General features: G+C 44.0%; 1 protein-coding gene across 4 annotated transcripts in view; it reads left to right on the forward strand.

The window, feature by feature from the left end:
* Positions 1-21,922, forward strand: part of ocrl (OCRL inositol polyphosphate-5-phosphatase) — a 130,948-nt gene extending 109,026 nt beyond the window's left edge. For all 4 annotated transcript variants that reach the window (XM_072505384.1, XM_072505385.1, XM_072505386.1 and 1 more), the window contains 3 exons: positions 1,017-1,144; positions 11,540-11,651; positions 19,472-21,922. In XM_072505384.1, the coding sequence (XP_072361485.1) occupies positions 1,017-1,144; positions 11,540-11,651; positions 19,472-19,596 (365 nt within the window). In that variant the 3' untranslated portion in view covers positions 19,597-21,922. The remainder of the gene's footprint in view (positions 1-1,016; positions 1,145-11,539; positions 11,652-19,471) is intronic.
* The last annotated feature ends 1,247 nt before the right edge of the window (positions 21,923-23,169 follow it).

The following is a 23,169-nucleotide window of genomic DNA, read 5'->3' on the forward strand; positions in this document are numbered from 1 at the left end:
GTCTCGAATGAAAAGGATGAACATTAGATTAATGGAGAATGATCATTATGGATAAATGAGTTTAAACCTTTGGCCATCTTATGTCCAAGAGAAGCTGTTTGGTAAATAGAAAATCAAGTGCTGATGATTTTCAGAAAGTACTCAGTAGAAGTTAAGGAATCCGTACTAATGATTACTACAGTTCTGTGGCTTCTTTGTCCATTGGAAACCTTTTATTCTATTCTCTTTTTAAGCCCCCCCCACCCCCACTATCCCCCTATCCTGCCCACTCGAAACAAAGTCATCTTAACCCTTTTGCCACTGATGAGAGTCGTTATATCAAGATTTAAGATTTTTGAGTAGGCAGATGTGTGGTGTTATAGAGTTGGATGACATAACTTCACTGCTGTAACCTCATTGTCACAGAGTTGTCCATCTTAATTGTATTTTCTGTAAGGGAACTAAGTTGCTCTTATGCGCCTGTGGCGGTAATCCTTTTTGCAGCATTGTAAAGTATAGGAACCTGCCTTCAAATTAGTATTTGATGCAGGGAATCATAGAATTTACAGTGCAGAAGGAGGCCATTCGGCCCATCAAGCCTGCACTGCCCCTTGGAAAGAGCACCCCACTTAAGCCCACACCTCCACCCTTTCCCTATAATCCCTCCTAACGTTTTTGGGACGAGAGGGGGGAAAAGGACTCCAAAAGAGGCTATGTGATTCATTTTTCTGCACATCATTTGTTTGACAATGGTTTCAGTAAAATATTCAGTCGAAAAAGCTGACCAATTTTGGATGAAAGGCTGCTGGATGTTGTGTTCACTCGATTTGAGAGTTTTAGGAGGCAATATTTCACTTGTCACACCTTCATCATTTACCTTGAACTCAATGTTCCCTCATTTTTATAAAAGTGCAGATTTATAACGATCCCAATTATTTTGACATCAGATGCAAATCATTTAGGTGTCCTGTGCAAAGCCAAATTTGTAAGTCAAGCCCAATCAGTGCTGTTCATATTTCCTGACTTTTGAATACTAGCTGGCAGTAACCATTCAGTGGCTGAAGCTTTGCTCATCTTCCTGGAAGCCCTCCCAGAGCCTGTGATATGTTATGAGCTGCATCTTCGCTGTCTAGAAATTCCATCTGATAGTCGCAGCTGTAGACATGTAAGAGTTACAACTTTATAATTGTTTTGTGTGACTATTATGATACTGTATATAAAATGTGATCACAATTGCTTAATCACAATTCATAATTTGTACAGATATCTTTTGTTCTAGGCTTCATTACAACAACTTGCATTTATATGGGGCCTTTACCTTTGATTGGATCAGTGTGGCCCAAGTAATTCACAGAAGCACAATTTGCAGCTGTGTGGTTTGGAATAAACTTGCATCAGTGGAGATTTTGTTTGGAAAGTAAAGTAGAATAATAAGTTAAGAAAAGTAACATTTTCATTGACAATTCAATAGTAAACAACCAGTCTTAGTTTATAACTAATGCCGTAACACTCATTTCAAAAAGGACTTGGCCAGAGTGGCAGATAGTGGCTACAGCTTTCTCTATATCCAGATATACAGAATGCTGACGCATTTCAAGATGTTGCATAGATGCCAAATCCTCTGGGGCTTGATTTTATCAGGAAGGTTAGAATTCTGAGTAATCATTAGAAACCCCAGCTAGACCCGATGTAGCGTGTCTTTTAGGTGGTTTCGGACTAGGGAACATCCATGCTATTGTTCGAGTGCTTTCCTCCAGACCACGCAGTGTAGAATTCAGATGAACTATTATTTATAAATCCTGGGACTTGCATAACATACTTATAAGCACATCTCCAAAGGCCATGGTCCTTCTTTATACTCTGTTGCTCCTGGATGTTGAGATTAATACTTAGTGACAGAAACTAAAATATATTGAGGAAACCTCCGTTGTAAGCTACATCTTAGCTGCTTGTGGAATGGAGCGTTCAACTTCAGGGAGATTGGCCCCAAGTACAGTAAGATGAGTCACATTTCATCACCTACAAGATGATAGGTTTGAGTAGTATAGAAAATGTTACTGTTCAAAGAGAAAGTTCAGAAGAAAGTGCAGCCTGTAAATGTAACCAGATTTTACAAGCATGAAAATAGAGAATTAAAGGTGCTATATTTAATTGCGCGCAGTGTACGGTACAAGGTAGATGAGCTTGTGGCCCAGATTGTGACTGGCAGGTATGATGTGGTAGGCATCACAGAGACGTGGTTGCAGGGGGTTCAGGACTGGCATTTAAACATCCAGGGATTCACAACCTATCGAAAAAACAGAGAGGTGGGCAGAGGGGGCGGGGTTGCCTTGTTAATTAGGAATGAAATTAAATCAATAGCACTAAACGACATAGGGTCAGATGATGTGGAGTCTGTGTGGGTAGAGTTGACGAACCACAAAGGCAGAAAAACCATAATGAGAGTTATGTACAGGCCTCCAAACAGTGGTCAGGACCAGGGGCACAAAATGCACCACAAAACAGAAAGGGCATGTCAGAAAGGCACGGTCACAGTGCTCATGGGGGACTTCAATATGCAGGTGGACTGGGTAAATAATGCTGCCAGTGGACCCAAGGAAAGGGAATTCATTGAATGTTTACAGGAGGGCTTTTTGGAACAGCTTGTGATGGAGCCCACGAGGGAACAGGCCATTCTGGACTTAGTGTTATGTAATGAGCCAGACTTGATTAAAGATCTTAAAGTAAGGGCACACTTAGGAGGCAGTGATCATAATATGGTAGAATTCAATCTCCAATTTGAAAGAAAGAAGGTAGAATCAGATGTAAAGGTGTTACAGTTAAATAAAGGTAACTACAGGGGCATGGGGGAGGAACTGACGAAAATCGACTGGGAGCAGAGCCTAGTGGGAAAGACAGTAGAACAGCAATGGCAGGAGTTTCTGGGAGTAATTGAGGACACAGTACAGAGGTTCATCCCAAAGAAAAGAAAGGTTATCATAGGGGGGATTAGGCAGCCATGGCTGACAGAGGAAGTTAGGGAATGCATCAAAGAGAAAGCCTACGATGTGGCAAAGAATAGTGGGAAGTCAGAAGATTGGGAAGGCTACAAAAACAAACAGAGGATAACAAAGAGAGAAATAAGGAAAGAGAGGATCAAATATGAAGGTAGGCTAGCCAGTAACATTAGGAATGATAGTAAAAGTTTCTTTAAATACATTAAAAACAAACGGGAGGCAAAAGTAGACATTGGGCCGCTCCAAAATTACATAACACTAAGTCCAGAATGGCCTGTTCTCTCGTGGGCTCCATCACAAGCTGTTCCAAAAAGCCCTCCTGTAACCTGTAATCTAGTGATGGGAGACAAGGAAATAGCTGAGGAACTAAATAAATACTTTGCATCAGTCTTCACAGTAGAAGACATGAGTAATATCCCAACAATTCAGGAGAGTCAGGGGGCAGAGTTGAATATGGTAGCCATCACAAAGGAGAAAGTGCTAGAGAAACTAAGAGATCTAAAAATTGACAAATCTCCGGGCCCAGATGGGCTACATCCTAGAGTTCTAAAGGAGATAGCTGAAGAAATAGTGGAGGCGTTGGTTATGATCTTTCAAAAGTCAATGGAGTCAGGGAAAGTCCCAGAGGATTGGAAAATCGCTGTTGTAACCCCCCTGTTCAAGAAGGGAACAAGGAAAAAGATGGAAAATTATAGGCCAATTAGCCTAACCTCGGTTGTTGGCAAGATTCTAGAATCCATTGTTAAGGATGAGATTTCTAAATTCTTGGAAGTGCAGGGTCGGATTAGGACAAGTCAGCATGGATTTAGTGAGGGGAGGTCGTGCCTGACAAACCTGTAAAGAGTTCTTTGAAGAGATAACAAATAGGTTAGACCAAGGAGAGCCAATGGATGTTATCTATCTTGACTTCCAAAAGGCCTTTGATAATATGACCCTCTTATGGACTGATTTCATTAACACTACACCCTGTATGCTTCATCCGATGCCAGTGCTTATGTAGTTTGTAATATTGTATATGTTGTGTTGCCCTATTATTTATTTTCTTTCATTCCCTTTTCTTCTCATGTACTTAATGATCTGTTGAGCTGCTCGCAGAAAAATACTTTTCACTGTACCTTGGTACACGTGACAATAAACAAATCCAATCCAATCCAATAAGGTGCATCACGGGAGATTGCTGAGTAAAATAAGGGCCCATGGTATTAGAGGCAAGGTACTAACATGGATTGACGATTGGCTGTCAGGCCAAAGGCAGAGAGTTGGGATAAAAGGTTATTTTTCGGAATGGCAACCGGTGACGAGTGGTGTCCCGCAGGGTTCAGTGTTGGGGCCACAGCTGTTCTCTTTATATATTAACGATCTAGATGACGGGACTGGGGGCATTCTGGCTAAGTTTGCCGATGATACAAAGATAGGTGGAGGGGCAGGTAGTATGGAGGAGGTGGGGAGGCTGCAGAAAGATTTAGACAGTTTAGGAGAGTGGTCCAAGAAATGGCTGATGAAATTCAACGTGGGCAAGTGCGAGGTCTTGCACTTTGGAAAAAAAGGATAGAGGCATGGACTATTTTCTAAACGGTGAAAAAATTCATAATGCTGAAGTGCAAAGGGACTTGGGAGTCCTAGTCCAGGATTCTCTACAGGTAAACTTGCAGGTTGAGTCCGTAATTAAGAAAGCAAATGCAATGTTGTCATTTATCTCAAGAGGCTTGGAATATAAAAGCAGGGATGTACTTCTGAAGCTTTATAAAGCATTAGTTAGGCCCCATTTAGAATACTGTGAGCAATTTTGGGCCCCACACCTCAGGAAGGACATACTGGCACTGGAGTGGGTCCAGCGGAGATTCACACGGATGATCCCAGGAATGGTAGGCCTAACATACGATGAAAGTCTGAGGATCCTGGGATTATATTCATTGGAGTTTAGGAGGTTGAGGGGAGATCTAATAGAAACTTACAAGATAATGAATGGCTTAGATAGGGTGGACGTAGGGAAGTTGTTTCCATTAGCAGGGGAGACTAGGACCCGGGGGCACAGCCTTAGAATAAAAGGGAGTCACTTTAGAACAGAGATGAGGAGAAATTTCTTCAGCCAGAGAGTGGTGGGTCTGTGGAATTCATTGCCACAGAGGGCGGTGGAGGCCGGGACGTTGAGTGTCTTTAAGACAGAAGTTGATAAATTCTTGATTTCTCGAGGAATTAAGGGCTATGGAGAGAGAGCGGGTAAATAGTGTTGAAATCAGCCATGATTGAATGGTGGAGTGGACTCGATGGGCCGAATGGCCTTACTTCCGCTCCTAGGTCTTATGGACAGCCCAGAAAAGACCAGCTGATTCATCAAGCCTATCTCACCCTACAATGGCTAGACATTCATGATTAAATACTCTTTCCCTATCACACCCAGATTCTCAGCCATACAATCTCCTGGGAGAGGCAAAAGAAACTCCGAAAAATCGGGCATTAGTAAAAGTAAATAGATAAGCAATCTAAAGTCCAGACAATTATCTAGATCAGACTAACATATAGAGTTACTTCTATATGGTTTGATCTCTGCCCTTGTAGGGGACTGGCCCAGCTCCCTCCTGAAGAGTCCAGAGTGTCAGCAATCAATGGCAAAATATTCCAGTTGCTCTCAATTCCCTGGAGAAAGAAAAAAGTAAAACATCATGCCAGTTCTCCTCTTGCATAGTTTAAAATTGTGTTCCCTAGCCCTACCCATCTGTTAAACTGAAATAATCTATTATGATGAATGCAAAAGATTGTCATATTTTATATTTTTTGCAGTAATGTTATTAAAACCTGGGTTAAGATGCATACAGACAGTATGGCTGCAAAAGCGATGATTAAGATGTCGTAAGGTAATCTTTGATTTGCAGGTGAAGTGTTCTGCTAATAGATCTTGAAACCATTTACATGTTTACACATAGCTAGCTAATGGAATATTGTTAGGTTTGAAGAACCCCTGGGATGTAGATAATTTATGAGGAGTATTCTGTTTTGTCCTGGCTAAACAAGTCAAGGGACATCTTGTAAGCAGCGACAAAAGATTGCCTTCTGCTTTAGGTACAGGTGATGTAGTTATGGGAGGATCCAGGTCTGTCTGAAGAGTGATAAGGTCCTAGAATTCTAATCTGAAAAGAGGTGTTTCAGTTTGGTGCTGAAAGATTCTCTCTTCAAAGATTCTGTACAGAGAAAGGCATGTTAGCTTGAAAGGTGTTAACTTTATTAATGAGTGGTATTTAATATATATTGGTTTGTTTAATTGGAATGTAGTGGCAGGTTTAGGATATAAGTTAAGGTTTCTTCTTTTACTTAAGAACTGCTGTCAAGCTATTTCTTTGTTGCTAATGTGGTTAATTCTGTGATTAAATTACAGTTTGTTTGAACATAAAACATACCTATTGGCAGTGTTATGACTCCTGCGATGCAATAACATTTCCTCACAGTTTTACTAATTGAAAATAGTTTGGTTCTCGTCCAGGATCCTAAAGCTATCCATAGGGAGTGTATCTAAGCCTTTAATTATTTTACAGACTTCTGTTAGGTCAGCTCTTAACATACACTGCTCTAAAGAAAATAGACTGAGGTGCTTGAACATATTTGAGTAGCTCTTCAAGCTAAGAATCACTTTTGTAGCACTCCCTCCTCTGCTCTTGTTAAAGGCCACCATATTACCCGCAATGTGAGAGGGAAATGAAACTGGGCACAATACTTTAGATGTGAATTGAACCTCTGGCCATGGCGTTGAGAGACTCCAGGAAATGGAGAGGGGTGATTAGAGGGGGAGAAGAACACCGAGTCTCGTTATACGCGGATGACCTATTGCTATACGTGTCGGACCCAGCGGGGGGGATGATAGAGATGCGAATTTTGAGGGGGTTCGGGGATTTCTCGGGGTATGGGGAAGAGTGAATTATTTGTGATACATCCAGGGGACCAGAGTAGAGAGATAGAAGGCTTGCCTCTAAGGAAAGTGGAAAGAAACTTCCGATACCTGGGGATTCAGATCGCTAGGAGCTGGGGAACCTTGCACAGACTTAATCTGACACGGTTGGTAGAACAAATGGAGGAGGACTTCAAGAGGTGGGACATGCAGCCTTTATCGCTGGCGGGCAGGGTGCAAGCAATGAAGATGATGGTCCTCCCGAGGTTCTTATTTGTATTTCAATGTCTCCCTATACTAATCACCAAGACCTTTTTTAATAAAATAGACAGGAGCATCACGAGCTTCGTGTGGGCAGGGAAAGTTCCGAGAGTAAGGAGGGGGTTCCTTCAGCGTAGTAGGGACAGAGGAGGATTGGCACTACCGAACTTGGGCGATTACTATTGGGCCGCCAATGTGGCAATGATACGTAAATGGATGATGGAGGGTGAGGGAGCGGCGTGGAAAAGACTGGAGAGAAAGTCCTGTAAAGGGACGAGTTTAGAGGCGCTGGTGACGGCGCCGCTACCGATCTCACCTAAAAAGTTTACCACGAACCCGGTGGTGGCGGCAACATTGAATATCTGGGGACAGTGGAGGCGACAGAGAGGGGTGCGGGGAGCCCTGGTGGGGTCCCCAATCAGGAACAACCATAGGTTCGCCCCAGGAAGAATGGATGGAGGATTTCAGAGCTGGTACCAGTTGGGAATTAGGAGGGTGGGAGATTTATTTATAGATGGGACTTTTGCGAGCTTGGGAGCATTGGAGGAAAAGTATAAGTTGCCCCAGGGAAATTTCTTGAGATATATGCAGGTGAGGGCGTTTACTAGACAACAGGTGAGGGAATTTCCGTTGCTCCTGACACAGGGGATACAGGACAGGGTGCTTTCAGGGGTGTGTGTCGGAGAGGGCAAGGTGTCAGAGATTTACCGAGAGATGAGGGAAGAAGGGGAGGAGTCGGTGGGCGAACTAAAAGGAAAGTGGGAAGAAGAACTAGGGGAGGAGATAGAGGAGGGTATGTGGGCTGATGCCCTAAGCAGGGTAAATTCCTCTTCCTCATGCGCCAGGCTTAGCCTGATTCAATTTAAGGTGCTACATAGAGCACACATAACGGGAGCAAGATTGAGCAGGTTCTTTGGAGTGGAGGACAAATGTGGGAGGTGTGGCGGGAGCCCGGCAAACCACGCACATATGTTTTGGGCGTGCCCGGCACTGGAAGGGTATTGGAAGGGAGTGACGGGAGTGATTTCGCGGGTGGTGAAGGCCCGGGTCAAACCAGGCCTGGGGTTAGCTCTATTTGGAGTTGCGGAAGAGCCGGGAGTGCAGGAGGCGAAAGAGGCCGACATTGTGGCCTTTGCGTCCCTAGTAGCCCGGCGCAGGATCCTACTCGTGTGGAAGGAGGCGAAACCCCCCGGACTGGAGGCCTGGGTAAATGATATGGCGGGGTTCATTAAACTGGAGCAGATAAAGTTTGCCCTGAGAGGATCGGCTCAAGGGTTCACCAGGCGGTGGCAGCCATTTCTCGACTACCTAGGGGAACGTTAGAGGGAAGACAGATGACCAGCAGCAGCAACCCAGGGGGAAGGGGGGGGGGGGAGGGGGAAGGGGGGGGGGGTTTAGTTTAGTTTAGGTCAAAGATAAAGGGGTTTTGTTACTCGTGTATTAAAATTTCCTGTATTGTTATTGTTGCGTTTGCTTTGTAAGAGGGGAAAAATTGTTGTTTGGGGGAAAAAATTTCAATAAAACATATTTAAAAAAAAAAAATAAAAATACTTTAGATGTGGCCTGACCAGTGAACTATGCAGTGTCAAAATAGAATCCTTTGATTTGTACTGAATGGTTCTATTAAACAACCTTACCTTTGTCACTTTTAGGTACAGTTTCTCCTCATTTATCATGAACGTTCAGCTGTCTGTGCACAATAGCACCAAGATTATTTTCTTTTCCAGTCTCTTTCAGCATTATTCCCAGCAAATGATATGTGGATATCAGGCTCCCCGCTCAGAATGGCTGCCTGATAGCGGGATTCCCTCTGGAATCCTTCATATTCCTCACCACGCATACATTTTCATGGCAAGGGATACGGACCTGCTTCCCAAGGGGAACGTAAATCGGCTGCAATTCTGCCTTGGCGGGAGAACATTGGGCGGGATTTACCGAACAACCCGCTGTGTGTCTTTCGGTGGCAGAGGTGGTCCGTGTGCCGTCATGGGACCCGAATATTCCGCCACGTGAACAGCCGGTAAATCCCGCCCATAGTCTCCCAAACTGAGAATCCATCCGTATGTTGCACGAGCGCAAATCAGAGGTGATTCATCATCCCTTGCTATGCAAATTTATGCATAGAGGAGATTGTATGTGATTCCGTTGCCCACCATTTTGAGCAGACAGCTCAACATCGAGGTACGACGGCTGAGCCCCGTCCAGAGATGACCCATTACAGAGATGCCCACCATAACCCCCCATTGCAGAGATCCCACCATAACCCCCATTAGAGATCCCACCATCACCCCTCCCCCATTGCAGAGATCTCACCATAACCCCCATTAGAGATCCCACCATAACCCCCCCATTGCAGAGATCCCACCATAACCCCCATTAGAGATCCCACCATAACTCCCCATTGCAGAGATCCCACCATAACCCCCCATTGGAGATCCCACCATAACCCCCCATTACAGAGATCCCCACCATAATCCCTCATTACAGAGAGTCCCACCAGAACGCCCCATTACAGAGACCCCCACCAGAACCTCCCTTTACAGAGACCCCCACCTTAAACCCCACCATTACAACGATCCCCACGACAAACCCCTCAAAAGAGACTCTCCCCCAATAAGAGACCCCCACCAGAAAGTAAGTCCTCCGCCTTTACCAGAAAGTTCCTCCCCACCCTGCCTGGACCCCCCTCCACCCCCCCAGTGCCGAGACCCCCAGTGCCGAGACCCCCAGTGCCGAGACCCCCAGTGCCGAGACCCCCAGTGCCGAGACCCCCAGTGCCGAGACCCCCAGTGCCGAGACCCCCAGTGCCGAGACCCCCAGTGCCGAGACCCCCAGTGCCGAGACCCCCAGTGCCGAGACCCCCAGTGCCGAGACCCCCAGTGCCGAGACCCCCAGTGCCGAGACCCCCAGTGCCGAGACCCCCAGTGCCGAGACCCCCAGTGCCGAGACCCCCAGTGCCGAGACCCCCAGTGCCGAGACCCCCAGTGCCGAGACCCCCAGTGCCGAGACCCCCAGTGCCGAGACCCCCAGTGCCGAGACCCCCAGTGCCGAGACCCCCAGTGCCGAGACCCCCAGTGCCGAGACCCCCAGTGCCGAGACCCCCAGTGCCGAGACCCCCAGTGCCGAGACCCCCAGTGCCGAGACCCCCAGTGCCGAGACCCCCAGTGCCGAGACCCCCAGTGCCGAGACCCCCAGTGCCGAGACCCCCAGTGCCGAGACCCCCAGTGCCGAGACCCCCAGTGCCGAGACCCCCAGTGCCGAGACCCCCAGTGCCGAGACCCCCAGTGCCGAGACCCCCAGTGCCGAGACCCCCAGTGCCGAGACCCCCAGTGCCGAGACCCCCAGTGCCGAGACCCCCCCCAGTGCCGAGACCCCCCCCAGTGCCGAGACCCCCCCCCAGTGCCGAGACCCCCCCCCAGTGCCGAGACCCCCCCCCAGTGCCGAGACCCCCCCCCCAGTGCCGAGACCCCCCCCCCAGTGCCGAGACCCCCCCCCAGTGCCGAGACCCCCCCTCCCCAGTGCCGAGACACCCCCCCCCCCCAGTGCCGAGACACCCCCCCCCCAGTGCCGAGACACCCCCCCCCCCCCCCCCCCCAGTGCCGAGACACCCCCCCCCCCCCCAGTGCCGAGACCCCCCCCCCCCCCCCCCCCAGTGCCGAGACACCCCCCCCCCCCCCCCCAGTGCCGAGACACCCCACCCCCCCCCAGTGCCGAGACCCCTGTTTGGAAGCTAGAGAGCAGTCCAGACCGAAACGGTGAAAACATTCCCAGCTGTAAAACTCAGCTGAGCAATGCAACTGCTGGCTCAGGCAGAGGAAGCAGCATCGGTCGATTCCTGGAAAAGGAAACCCACATCAGCTGGGTTTATACCCACTCTGATCTTTGAACTTCAAGGCTTTCATTCATATCCATATGAAATTGATTTTATTAGGGTATGATTAACAACTTGCATGCACACACACACACTAGATTGTTTAATCTTATTTCCCTTCACCTTTGAGTGGATTATTTGTGTGAAACTAACTGCAATGTTTGTAAACATCTAGCTATGATTGACAGCTCTTGGACCACATCAAAGTCAGTTAACTGCTTTGTTGAGTTTAGGACCTCTTGCCGAATTAATCGTACTGCATAAATAAAGTTGTCGTTGTCCATACATGGTGCAGAGATATATTAACCCTGAACCTCTGTATATTTAGTGCACATTTATCTGAATCCCAGATTCCCGATAAGTAAGATTTATTGGATAATTAGATTTTTTTAAATCTTGTTTTAAACAGCATTATGTCCACCATGCGATGTAATGGGCATTTTTAATTGTAGTGTTTTAAACTGTGTGCCACATTAAATGTTTAATATCAAGTTATTGTGGTAATGATTTTTTAAGTCTTTGAATTTACATAAACATTTGCTTTTTCTCCAGTTGATAGACCAATTGCCACGCTGTCACAGAAATGTATTTAAATACTTAATGGCATTTCTGCGGGAATTATTAAAGCATAGTGAAGACAACAAGCTTGATGCTAAGATGCTAGGTAAGAAATTCGTTCTCAACAACAGCATGGCCCTGCACATCTGAGTGAGATTGCTGATGTATAAATTGTATTATTTACTCTGATTTTGTTAACTTATTTTAATAAGACTGAAAATGATCAAGCAAAATTTTTGCATTCTTTCTTTCGAGCATTAGTGCTCTGATATCTCTATGTGTATTATAATTTATTCAAAGTATCGTTTTGACAATTTGGCAATATGGGCAGCATGGTAGCACAGTGGTTAGCACTGTTGCTTCACAGCGGCAGGGACCGAGGTTCGATTTCCGGCTTGGGTCACTGTGCGGAATCTGCACGTTCTCCTCGTGTCTGCGTGGGTTTCCTCTGGGCGCTCCGGTTTCCTCCCACAAGTCCCAAAAGATGTGTTTGTTAAGTGAATTGGACATTCTGAATTCTCCCTCCGTGTACCCGAACAGGCGCCGGAGTGTGGCGACTAGGGGATTTTCACAGTAACTTCATTGCAGTGTCAATGTAAGCCTACTTGTGACACTAATAAAGATGATTATTATTATATAATTTGATACAAAACCTGGAAGATTTCCAGCAGGCCAGTTCTGTAACTAATGTTGCATTATTTATAGCAAACAGGGGCGAAATTCTCCCCCAACGGCGCGATGTCCGCCGACTGGCGCCCAAATCGGCACCAATCAGACGGGCATCACGCCGCCCCAAAGATGCGGAATGCTCCGCATCTTTGGGGGCCGAGCCCCAACATTGAGGGGCTAGGCCGACGCCGGAGGGATTTCCGCCCCGCCAGCTGGCGGAAATGGCATTTGTTGCCCCGCCAGCTGGCGCGGAAATGCGGCGCATGCGCGGGAGCGTCAGCGGCCGCTGACAGTTTCCCGGCGCATGCGCGGGAGCGTCAGCAGCCGCTGACAGTTTCCCGCACATGCGCAGTGGGGAGAGTCACTTCCGCCTCCGCCATGGTGGAGGCCGTGACGGAGGCGGAAGGGAAAGAGTGCCCCCACGGCACAGGCCCACCCGCGGATCGGTGGGCCCCGATCGCGGGCCAGGCCACCGTGGGGGCACCCCCCGGGGTCAGATCGCCCAGCGCCCCCCCCCAGGACCCCAGAGCCCGCCCACGCCGCCTGGTCCCGCCGGTAAATACCAGGTTTAATTTATGCCGGCGGGACAGGCAATTTCTGGGCGGGACTTCGGCCCATCCGGGCCGGAGAATTGAGCGGGGGGTCCCGCCAACCGGCGCGGCCCGATTCCCGCCCCCGCCCAATCTCCGGTACCGGAGACTTCGGCGGGGGCGGGATTCACGGCGCCCAACGGCCATTCTCCGACCCGGCGGGGGGTCGGAGAATGACGCCCCAGATTCTTCCCTAATCTATGTAATGTCATAATATGGAACTTGAGAGGCAGTTTTAACTTCTGGCAGTGTGGAAAGCAAGCAATTTTAGATTGGCCAAGCAAATACTGTCTGCCTAATTTTGCTTTTATAATTATGGAAAAGAAAATCAGGCAGGGTCTTATCATGGGTGGCCAATGTGCTATGACTGCTTTCTGCCAACACCTGATGTTAAAAATATTTGATCTCCAGAATAATGCCTTGAACTGGTGCTATTCCTGCCTCTAGAGATTTAAGAGGCTAAAGATTCAAACCACACTCGAGGAATTGATTAAATAATCTTGGACAACTCATCACTGTAGTACTGTCAGATGCAACAGTAAACTGATTTAACCTGGGTGTTTAGGTGAATGCAAGAAAACATATTGTGCCACTGTTTTTTGTTGAAAATTAGGGAGTTTGCCCTACACATTCGTTAGTCAACTAATATCACCAAAACGGATTAGTTGACAATACAAATTTCTCTCTGATTGATTCGTGGACTTGTGTACCTTATGATCATGTGCTCACCTTTATTTTCCAACAAAATAGCGGACTTGGGATAGTAACAAAGAAAACCTCTCATTTTGTGAATGGGTGTCACCACTTGCATGTCTCCAGGTTTAATAAACATGGACTTATGAATACTTCAGGGAGACAAAACCAAATATAAATCAAGAAACTTATTTATTTCATTTTGTCCATGTCAATGAAGAAAGTAACGATTACAATCTGTAGAACTTAATTCATAATTGCTGGCGTAAATCCAAAAATACTGCCTACCATGCTATCCTTGTTGGGGTAAAGTCTTTTTTTCTGATCATCCTTCTTTCTAAATTTAGTTGATTGATTTATTGTCACATGTACCAAAATACAGTGAAAAGTATTTTTCTGTGGCCAAGGGACGTACACAGTATTTACACTGTAGACAAAAAGAATAATCAACAAAGTACATCGACAAATATTGATTGGTTGCAGTGTGGAACAAGGGCCAAACAAAGCAAATACATGAGTAAGAACAGCACAGGGCATCATGAATAGTGTTCTTACAGGGAACAGATCAGTCCGAGGGAGAGTTGTTGAGGAGTCCAGTAGCTGTGGGGAAGAAACTTTGTATGTCTGGATGTGCGGTTCTTCAGACTTCTGTATCTTCTTCCTGATGGAAGCGTCTGGAAGAGGGCAAGGCCTGGGTGTGAGGGGTATCTGACAATGTTGTCTGTTTTCATGAGGCAGCAGGAGGTGTAGACAGGATCAATGGGAGGGTGGCAAGCTTGTGTGATGCGCTGGGCTGAGTTCACCACACTGCAGTTTCTTGCAATTTTGGGCCGAGCAGTTGCCATACCAAGTTGTGATGCAGCCGGATAGGATGCTCTCTATGGCGCATCTGTAGAAATTTGTGAGAGTCGCGCAGACCTGCCGAATTTCTTTAGCTTCCGTAGAAAGTAGAGATGATGGGCTTTCTTGACTGTTGCATCAATGTGAGTGGACCAGGACAGACTGTTGGTGATATCAGCCATGTACCTAAGAACATAATTTCCTCTTTGTAAGTATGGCATCTTTACCAGACATCAGATTGTCCCAGACAGTGGCTTCCTTTTCTCAGCTGGGCTGTAAGACCAAAGTTTAACTTCTGATCCCCCACATCTCTTCATATCCAAGAGTTGACCAGTTGAACTGCTAATCAAACAGCCTACTAACCACCTATGAATGAATTCCAGCCAGAAAGAATTATGCCAAGTATATTTAAAAGCAGCCCTTTCCAACATAACATATTATTGCTTTCTGGAATCCAGGCCAGTGACCCAGGTTCAAATTTACACTTTCTCCCCGTGGTTTCCTCCGGGTGCTCCAGTTTCCACCCACAGTCCAAAGATGTGCAGGTTAGGTGGATTGGCCACGCTAAGTTGATCCTTAATGTCCAAAGAAGTTAGGTGACGTTATGGGGTAGGTTGCTCTTTCGGAAGGTCGGTGGGGACTCTGGGCTGAATGGCTTCCTTCTGCACTGTAGGAATTCTATGGTTCTAGAAGTACTGTATCAAAATGTAATGATTTGAATACTGTTACAAACCTAAAAATAAATGAAAGACTTGCAATTATATAGCACCATTTGACCATCACGGTGTCCAAAAGCACTTCACAACAACTTAAATACTTTTGAAGTATAGTCACTTGTTTTATGTAGGAAATGTGACACCTAATTTGTGCACAGCAAGCTCCCAAAAACTTCAGCATCAGAATGATCAGATAATCTTTTTTCATTATGTTGATTGAGGGATAAATCTTAGCCAGGACACCTGAGGTAACTTCCTGTTGTTCTTCGAAATAGCATCATCCACCTGAGACAGGACGTGGGGCTCCTCCTAAGGACAGAACATTGCACACTGCCTTGCTCATGCTTGAATATACTTGAGCACCCAGCCTCTACAGCACTCTACAGTTAAAGAATTCCACAGATTCAATACCCTCCTGAGAGAAGAAATTCACCCTCATCCCTATCTTAAATGGGTGACCCCTTACTCTGAGATTTTGTCCTCTGGTCTTATATTCTCCCACAAGAGGAAACATCCTCTCAGCATTTACCCTATCAAGCCCCCTGAAAGTCCTGTATGTCTTAATAAGGTCACCTCTCATTCTTCTAAACTCGAATGAGTAAAGGCCCAATCTCCTCAACCTTTCCTCACAAAATCCCTCTGTACCCGGGATCAATGGGGTGAACCTTCTCTGGGCTGCCTCCAATGCCAGTATATGTTTCCATAGATAAGGGGGCCAAAACTGTTCACAGATTTCCAGGTGTGGTCTAACTAGTGCCTTGTATAGTTTTAGCAGGGCTTCCCGATTTTTATACCGCATTCCCTTTGAAATAAAGGCAAAAATTCCATTTACCTCCCCAGTCACCTGCTGAACTTGTACGCTAGCTTTTTGTGATTTTGCACGAGGACCCCCAAATCCCTCTGTGCTACAGTTTTCTGCAGTCTTTCTCCATTTAAATAATGTTCAGCTCCTTTATTCTTTCTACCAAAGTGCATAACTTCACATTTTCCAACATTTACATTCCATCTGCCATTCACGTAACTTGCTTATATCCCTCTGTAGAGTCTATGTGTCTTCCTCACCATTTGTCTTCCCACCCATTTCTGTGTCATCTGCAAAGACAGAAGTTAAACTGACTGGACTATAGTTACTTGCTTTTTGTTCCCTTTTTTGAATAAAGGTGTTGCAGTGGCAGTTTTCCAATCCGCTAACATTTCCAGACTTTAAGGATTCTTGGAAGATTACTACAAGTGCATCCACTATCTCTGTAGCTACTTCCTTAAATATCCTATTAGGTCCAGGGAACTTAATGGCCTTCAGCCCCATTAATTTCCAAAGTACTTTCTCCTTAGTGTTATTGTATTTATTTCCTTCTTTCCCCCCCTTGATTGTTTATTTTTGGAATGTTATTAGTGTCTTCCACCATGAAGACGCACGCAAAGCATTTATTTAACTCTTCGCCCATTTTCTGGTTCCCCATTATTTCCCAATTCTCATTCTCTAAGGGGCCTATGTTCATTTTGGCCTCTCTTATATATTTAAAGAAGCTCTTGCTGTCCATTTTTATATTACTATCTTCTCCCTCTTTATTTTATTTTTTTGCTCATCTTTTGTTAGTTTTTAAAACTTTCCCAATCCGTTAGCTTACCACTAATCTTTGCCACGTTGTATGTTTTTCTTTCAGTTCAAACTCTTCTTCACTTGTTTGATTAACCTTGGTTGATTTATCCCCTTCCTAGAATTCTTCCTTCTCACTGGAATGTATTTTTGTTGTGAATCATGAACTATTTTCAGAAATGTCTGCTATTGTTGATCAACTATCTTTCCAATTAATCTCCTGTCCCAATCTGCTCCAGCCAACTCTGCTCTCATTCCTTTATAATTACCCTTATTTAAGTGTAAAGCACAGTTATTTTTGACCCAGGTTTCTCACACTTAAATTGAATGTTAAATTCTACCATGTTATGGTCACTGCTTCATCGGAGATACTCTGAGATGGTTTACTTTTTAAAATAAATTTAAAGTGCCCAATTCTTTTTGTTTGAAATTAAGGGGCAATTTAGCGTGCCCAATACACCTACCCAGCACATCATTGGAGTGAGACCCACATAGACACGGAGAGAATGTGCAAACTCCACATGGACAGTGACCTAAGTCCGGGGTCAAACCCGGGTTCTCGGCGCGTGAGGCAGCAGTGCTAACCAGTGTACCACCATGCCGCTCCTGAGATTATTTACTAAACCTGCCTCATTACCAAATCCAAAATGGCCTGCCAAGCCAGTTTAGTTTGCCCAATTTACATGAAGAATTTATGTCACCCATGATTAAAGTACTGCCTGTTTTATATGCCTTTATTATCTCCAGATTTATTCTCCGTTCTACAGTATAGCCACTGTTTGGCTACAGACTACTCCCACCAGTGTCTTAATCCTCTTGTTATTTATTACTGTCTGTGTGGAGTCTGCACTTTCTCCCCGTGTCTGCGTGGGTTTCCTCCGGGTGCTCCGGTTTCCTTCCACAGTCCAAAAATGTGCAGGTTAGGTGGGTTGCCCATGATAAATTGTCCCTTAATGTCCAAAAAGTTAGGTGGGGTTACTGGTGGGGTTAAGTAGGGTGCTCTTTCCAAGAACCGTTGCAGAGTCGATGGGCCAATGGCCTCCTTCTGCACTGTAAATTCTATGCTTACCTCCACCCATATGGATTTTACATCTTCTGTTCCAAGATCATTTCTTGCTCATTCCATCTCATATTAACAAAGCTACCCTACCACCCTTTCCTTCCTGCCTCTCCTTGAGAAAAGTCACATACCTCTGAATATTTAGATCCCAGTTTTGAACTGCCTGTAACCAAGGGCCCGATTCTCCCAAAACATTTCCAAGTTCATTTGTGGCGGCTTTTTCAGGGAGTTTTTTGCCGGCTCTGCTGGCGCGTTCCCCACTGCTATTCAACGACACTTAATCTCCCCCCTTTATTAAATTTTTAACCCAACCGGAACTGACCCCCCCCCGCTGATGACTCCATACTCCTTAAACAAGTAAATGGCCTGCTTATACCTCAAAGTGAACCCCTCCTCTGCCCCCTTAATGGCTTGAACTTCTCTAAGTCCGTGTTCTTCAAACTTTTTTTCCGGGGACCCATTTTTACCAACCGGCCAACCTTCGAGACCCACGCCGGCCGACATTCGCGACCCACGCCGGCCGACATTCGCGACCCACGCCGGCCGACCTTCGGGACCCACACCGGCTGATCTGTGCAACCCACATTTTCTCTTGCCTTGTTTGCTGCTGACAAAAATGGTGGAAATGGTTTTGGGTCCCTTTGGCCCTCGTACATGCTCCTCCAATGGAACCTGTTGGATGAAGGTGAAGCCTTCTGGTGTCGGAAAGTATGAAGTCTCCATCTGTCCAAAGTTCTGAATTTTTTTCCTGTAAAATTTTATCGAATAAAACACCCCCGAACTTGTAAAAAAATAAAATAAAATGAGTAAAATAAATGAAAAAAATGAATAAAACCCCCCGAACTTGTAAAAAAAAATGAATAAAATAAATGAAAAAAATAAAATTTAAATGAATTTTAAAAATGAATAAAAACCACTACAGAACTTGTAAAATAAAAAGCTGCAACCGTTTTTTTAAAATAGCGGCCACACTGCGCATGCGTGCCCGATTATCAGCACATTTGCGCATGCGTTATGAAAAGCCGGCTGCTGCACGGGGATTTGCGCGATCGGGAGCGCCGCGGACAACGGCTCCGCGACCCTCCCGACACCCACCCGCGGGTCACGCCCTCGACTTTGAAGAACACTGCTCTAAGTGCAGGAACTCTGCCAAATTGCTCACCCAAACCCCTACTCGGCGGCTCCGAATTCCACCAGCCCAACAAAATCTGACTCCGGGCTATCCGGGTTTCCTAGATATATGAGGTGGCATGCGGCACAATGGTTAGCACTGCTGCCTCACAACGCCAGAGACCTGGTTTCAATTCCAGGTGACTCGCTATGTAGAGTTTGCACTTTCCGTATCTGCATGGGTTTCCTAGAGGTGCTCCGGTTTCCTCCCACAGTCCAATGATGTGCAGGTTAGGTGGATTGGCAATGCTAAAATTACTCCTTAGTGTCCAGGAATGTACAGATTAGGTGTGGTTACGGGATAGGCAAGGGGACTGGTCCTAGGTAGAATGCTCTTTCAGAGGGTGGGTGCAGACTCGATGGGCCAAATGGCCTCCTTCTGCACTGTAGGGATTCTATGATATTTACAAAATTGACTTAGGCAAGTGTTCTGACATGCAAATCTAATTATTAGTTTGCCTTCCGTAACTAAGTCATTAAGCACACATTTGAAGACCAACAGTTTTACATAAGTGATAAAAATTACGTTGAAGGCATTAGCATTTGACTACAAGCATATTATATAATTGTTTGTTCTCCTGTAATCCACAGCTACCCTCTTTGCAAGCCTCCTGTTGAGACCACCACCAAACTTAATTGGACGGCAAACCCAGAACGATCGACAACGTGCTGTGGATTTCATCTATGGCTTCCTGATAAGTGGAGACAATGACTAATGTCAGGCATACTTCTGATAACATCTTCACTGCACTGTGACAGTAGCTGTATTAGTTGTGTTAAAATGGTGATCGAATGATACAGATGATGAAACCTGTTTTTTATTCAATACATTTGAGTATTGATCTGAGTGAATGAAGGTAGCTCTTTGATCCTTTCTCAACAAGTAGTTTAGAATGCTCGTCACATAGTGACCTAGCATAACCATCCACATTTCCAGTAATTTCCCATAACCTCTTGTCAACCTGAATTTTTATCAGCAATTACTATCATTTCTTTCCAGCATTGTATCTAAACATCTGTGTTTACTCCCTGGTAATGGAAGTTAGAATGAGAATCTTTTATGTAGTCCAAGGTGACTAGGGCTGCAGTGAGCAAGGGAAGCTGCCTTAGATTGAACAAGGAATATATTGCTATATCACAACATATAAAGGCACTGCAATTGTTGAAACACAGTACTCAATCGTAATTATAGCAAGTGAACAAAAAATAGTTAAAACAGCAATAACTGAGCACAAACAGTTACTTACTCCTATTGCGTGCTTCAGTTCCCACAATTGGTGTGAGACTTTTATCTACAAGATAAAATTCAGTTCCATTATGTCCTGCTGCGCGAAGGGATACCTTGCATAAGAGATTGTTATTTTGGCAAGATATTAGCATAGATTTCAAGTCCAAGAAGGTTAGATGGAGATAATGGATCACATTAGGGTAAGGGGAAAATAATGGGTTGACTTTTAGAGATACAAAGTTAATAATATAGATCGCAAAACTTTGTCTGAAATATTACGGTTAATGCATAAAGTCGTATAAAATTGCCAACATTTTAGATGCCCTTCAAAATAATTGGACCTCCAACTATACAAGCTGTCTACCAAGATCATATAGATAACCCATACACGTGTTTTGCAAAATGCTATTCAAGAAAGGACAGAACAAGGTTTATATGTAATTTTTCCTATTTATTGAAGATTCAATTTGTGATCTACAAATAGCATACGCTTTACCCTTAAGGTAACAGTGCAGCTGTGCATTCTAATTTCTATATGATGACATAAAAGCCTAATTTGTCATGCAAGAGGGAACGAGCAATAGTGCCAATGTAATATTTGATTCCAAACCAGTTATAGACCACTGAACTCCAAATCCAGTGGATATGGAATTTGTATTTAATTCAGCCTGATTGAATACCTGAGTTTGGTCCATTTTTAGCTCACCTTCCAGAAACACATAACCTGTTTGCCAATCAAAGTAATATTGCAGTGCCATAGAAAATCTGTCCTTCGATCAGAGAAACAATATTACACAAATGGTACTAGATGTTTTTATTCAACTGGGATAGTTATAGGTTGGATCCATGTATCATTCAATCACTAGTAAAAAGCCATGTGATAATCAACTAAGGCTGATGTATTGTTGCCAGATCCCAGCCATGGGGAGATGAGCATGTGTACATATATTTAAAAATCTATGGCAGTGTGTCATTTAAGGAAGAATTTATGTGTAGCCCAGAGTACTTTCAATATAATGTATTCTCCTGAGTAAGGTGCAAAAATCATTTTTTCAAATACAAAAGCCTCCCACTTCATATGCAATGTTTGTAAATGTATGTAGAGACACCTTGTGTTCAATCTCCACATTCGGTAAGGAGTAACTCCACTGAGAATATCAACACTACAAACCTTTGAGTTGGATTTCAATGTCCTTGTTTTCCAATCAATGCATTACGTCGATGAAATGAATAGTATACTACATTTGTACAAATTAACTTTAACTTTTCATACAATTTGGCTTGAATCTGAGTTGAAAGGTGCAAGTCAGTTAATCAGTCCAGATTAACATGCCAGTTGAAATTAAATAGAATCAAGCAGCTCAATTTCCAAATTCACTATAACCAAGTAAATCAGAAGCATTAGTGTGTGAACTTTGGGCTGATACTTTCTGCCAGCTATTGCTGGCCATGGTAAATTAAAACAATTGATACCCATTAAAACCAGGAATGAAATTGAAGTCCTTTAAATTCCTGCCCTTGAGTGCATTGAACTATTGAAATGTCTTGATCTGTTGTTTAAAGGTTTTATCTTTTCTGTTTTTTGTCACTGTAGCGTCAGGTGTAACTCAACAGACTCGCTAAACTAAAAGATGAGCCTAATCAAAAAGACCAGTTACAAAAAGTGTTCAATGTCATTGGTGCAGAGGGCAGGTACTTAGATGCAAATCTATGATTCACAATTGTTCTGTAATACACTACAATGTATATTTCAGTCGCTAGGTTATTTCATTATCTTATGGTTAAATTTTCCAATTAAAATCAATTTAAATCTATATCCAGATAGCATCATTTGTCATTTATTTAAAATATATAGTTTTTGTTTCTGTTATTTGGACCTTTTGATGCATTTGGTAAGGCCCCTTTGCTCCTTAGGCTTAAGCCCCCTTACATATCAGAAATTGTGAATCAGTAGGTGTATTACACTGCAACTATTCTAAATATTCACTATCCAAAAGTTTTTGTGTGACATCTACAAGATGCAGCCTGTCTAATGTTAATTATGCAGACAATTAATCAGGCAAATGAAATACAGCAAATTCCAACAATGTCATTTTTCAAATGGTACAAAGTAATATGCAGTAATTATTACATTCTGATGCATCTAAATTGTTTACTGTCAAATTGTTTCTCACGAGAATTGGATTGTAATAATATTGAATGATATTACAGTTGATGCAAGTGTTTCTGCTTGTTAATTGTATTGCTAAACATAGCCCTGACCCATTCTTCGTACTACTTTGAGTAACAAAAAGGGGGCCTGTGTTCAGTTCTGATATTCAGTACAGAGAAAATCTTTTAAATTGTATTTTTAATGCTCTGTATTTATGATCAGATTTTTTAAACACACTTTAAAGTTTAAAATATTTATTCGTACTAATGACCCATCTAGAAGTAGTAGTGATTTGATGCTGTGCTTTAACTGTGCAAACGTTCCCTTATACTGTACTGTGCATTTGCAATAGCAATCAGTCACCACTCCATTGTATTCCATGTTAGAGTACTGTTTATTGAACTCCATTTGTAGATATTTGTTTTCCTTTTATATAAGCTACAAATATGGAGCGATCTTAAAATCCATTTTATCTTAACAGTAAAAGGAGCAAGCTTGCAATCCATATTAAATGCACATTACATTGTCAAGTTCAAATAGTTTGGTGACTTCTATTACATAGGTACAGTAATCTCAGCTGTTGATTTAAAACAAACTCCAATAATTGCTCTTACGATACTGGGACTTCCAAGAAATTAATACCTTACAAGTGCTAAAGCTTATTTTAACATAATGTTTCATAAAAATGTTGATAATTTTCTGCTTTAAGTTTAAGAAACTTTTAAGAGAGTTCGATTGACTCGTCCTTGAGGTGACTAAATTATCTATAAAGTAGATGCAGGACAAAAGCTGGGTAGAATAGCTGAATTATCTTCTGTGGATGGAAGTGACAGTGTATTTTGAACTTGGCATAATTATTCATCATCCAGAAATTGAATGGCAACAACAAACTAAGCTTTGTATTACTTG

This window comes from Scyliorhinus torazame, chromosome 5, assembly GCF_047496885.1.
Source record: "Scyliorhinus torazame isolate Kashiwa2021f chromosome 5, sScyTor2.1, whole genome shotgun sequence".
Lineage (NCBI taxonomy): Eukaryota > Metazoa > Chordata > Chondrichthyes > Carcharhiniformes > Scyliorhinidae > Scyliorhinus > Scyliorhinus torazame.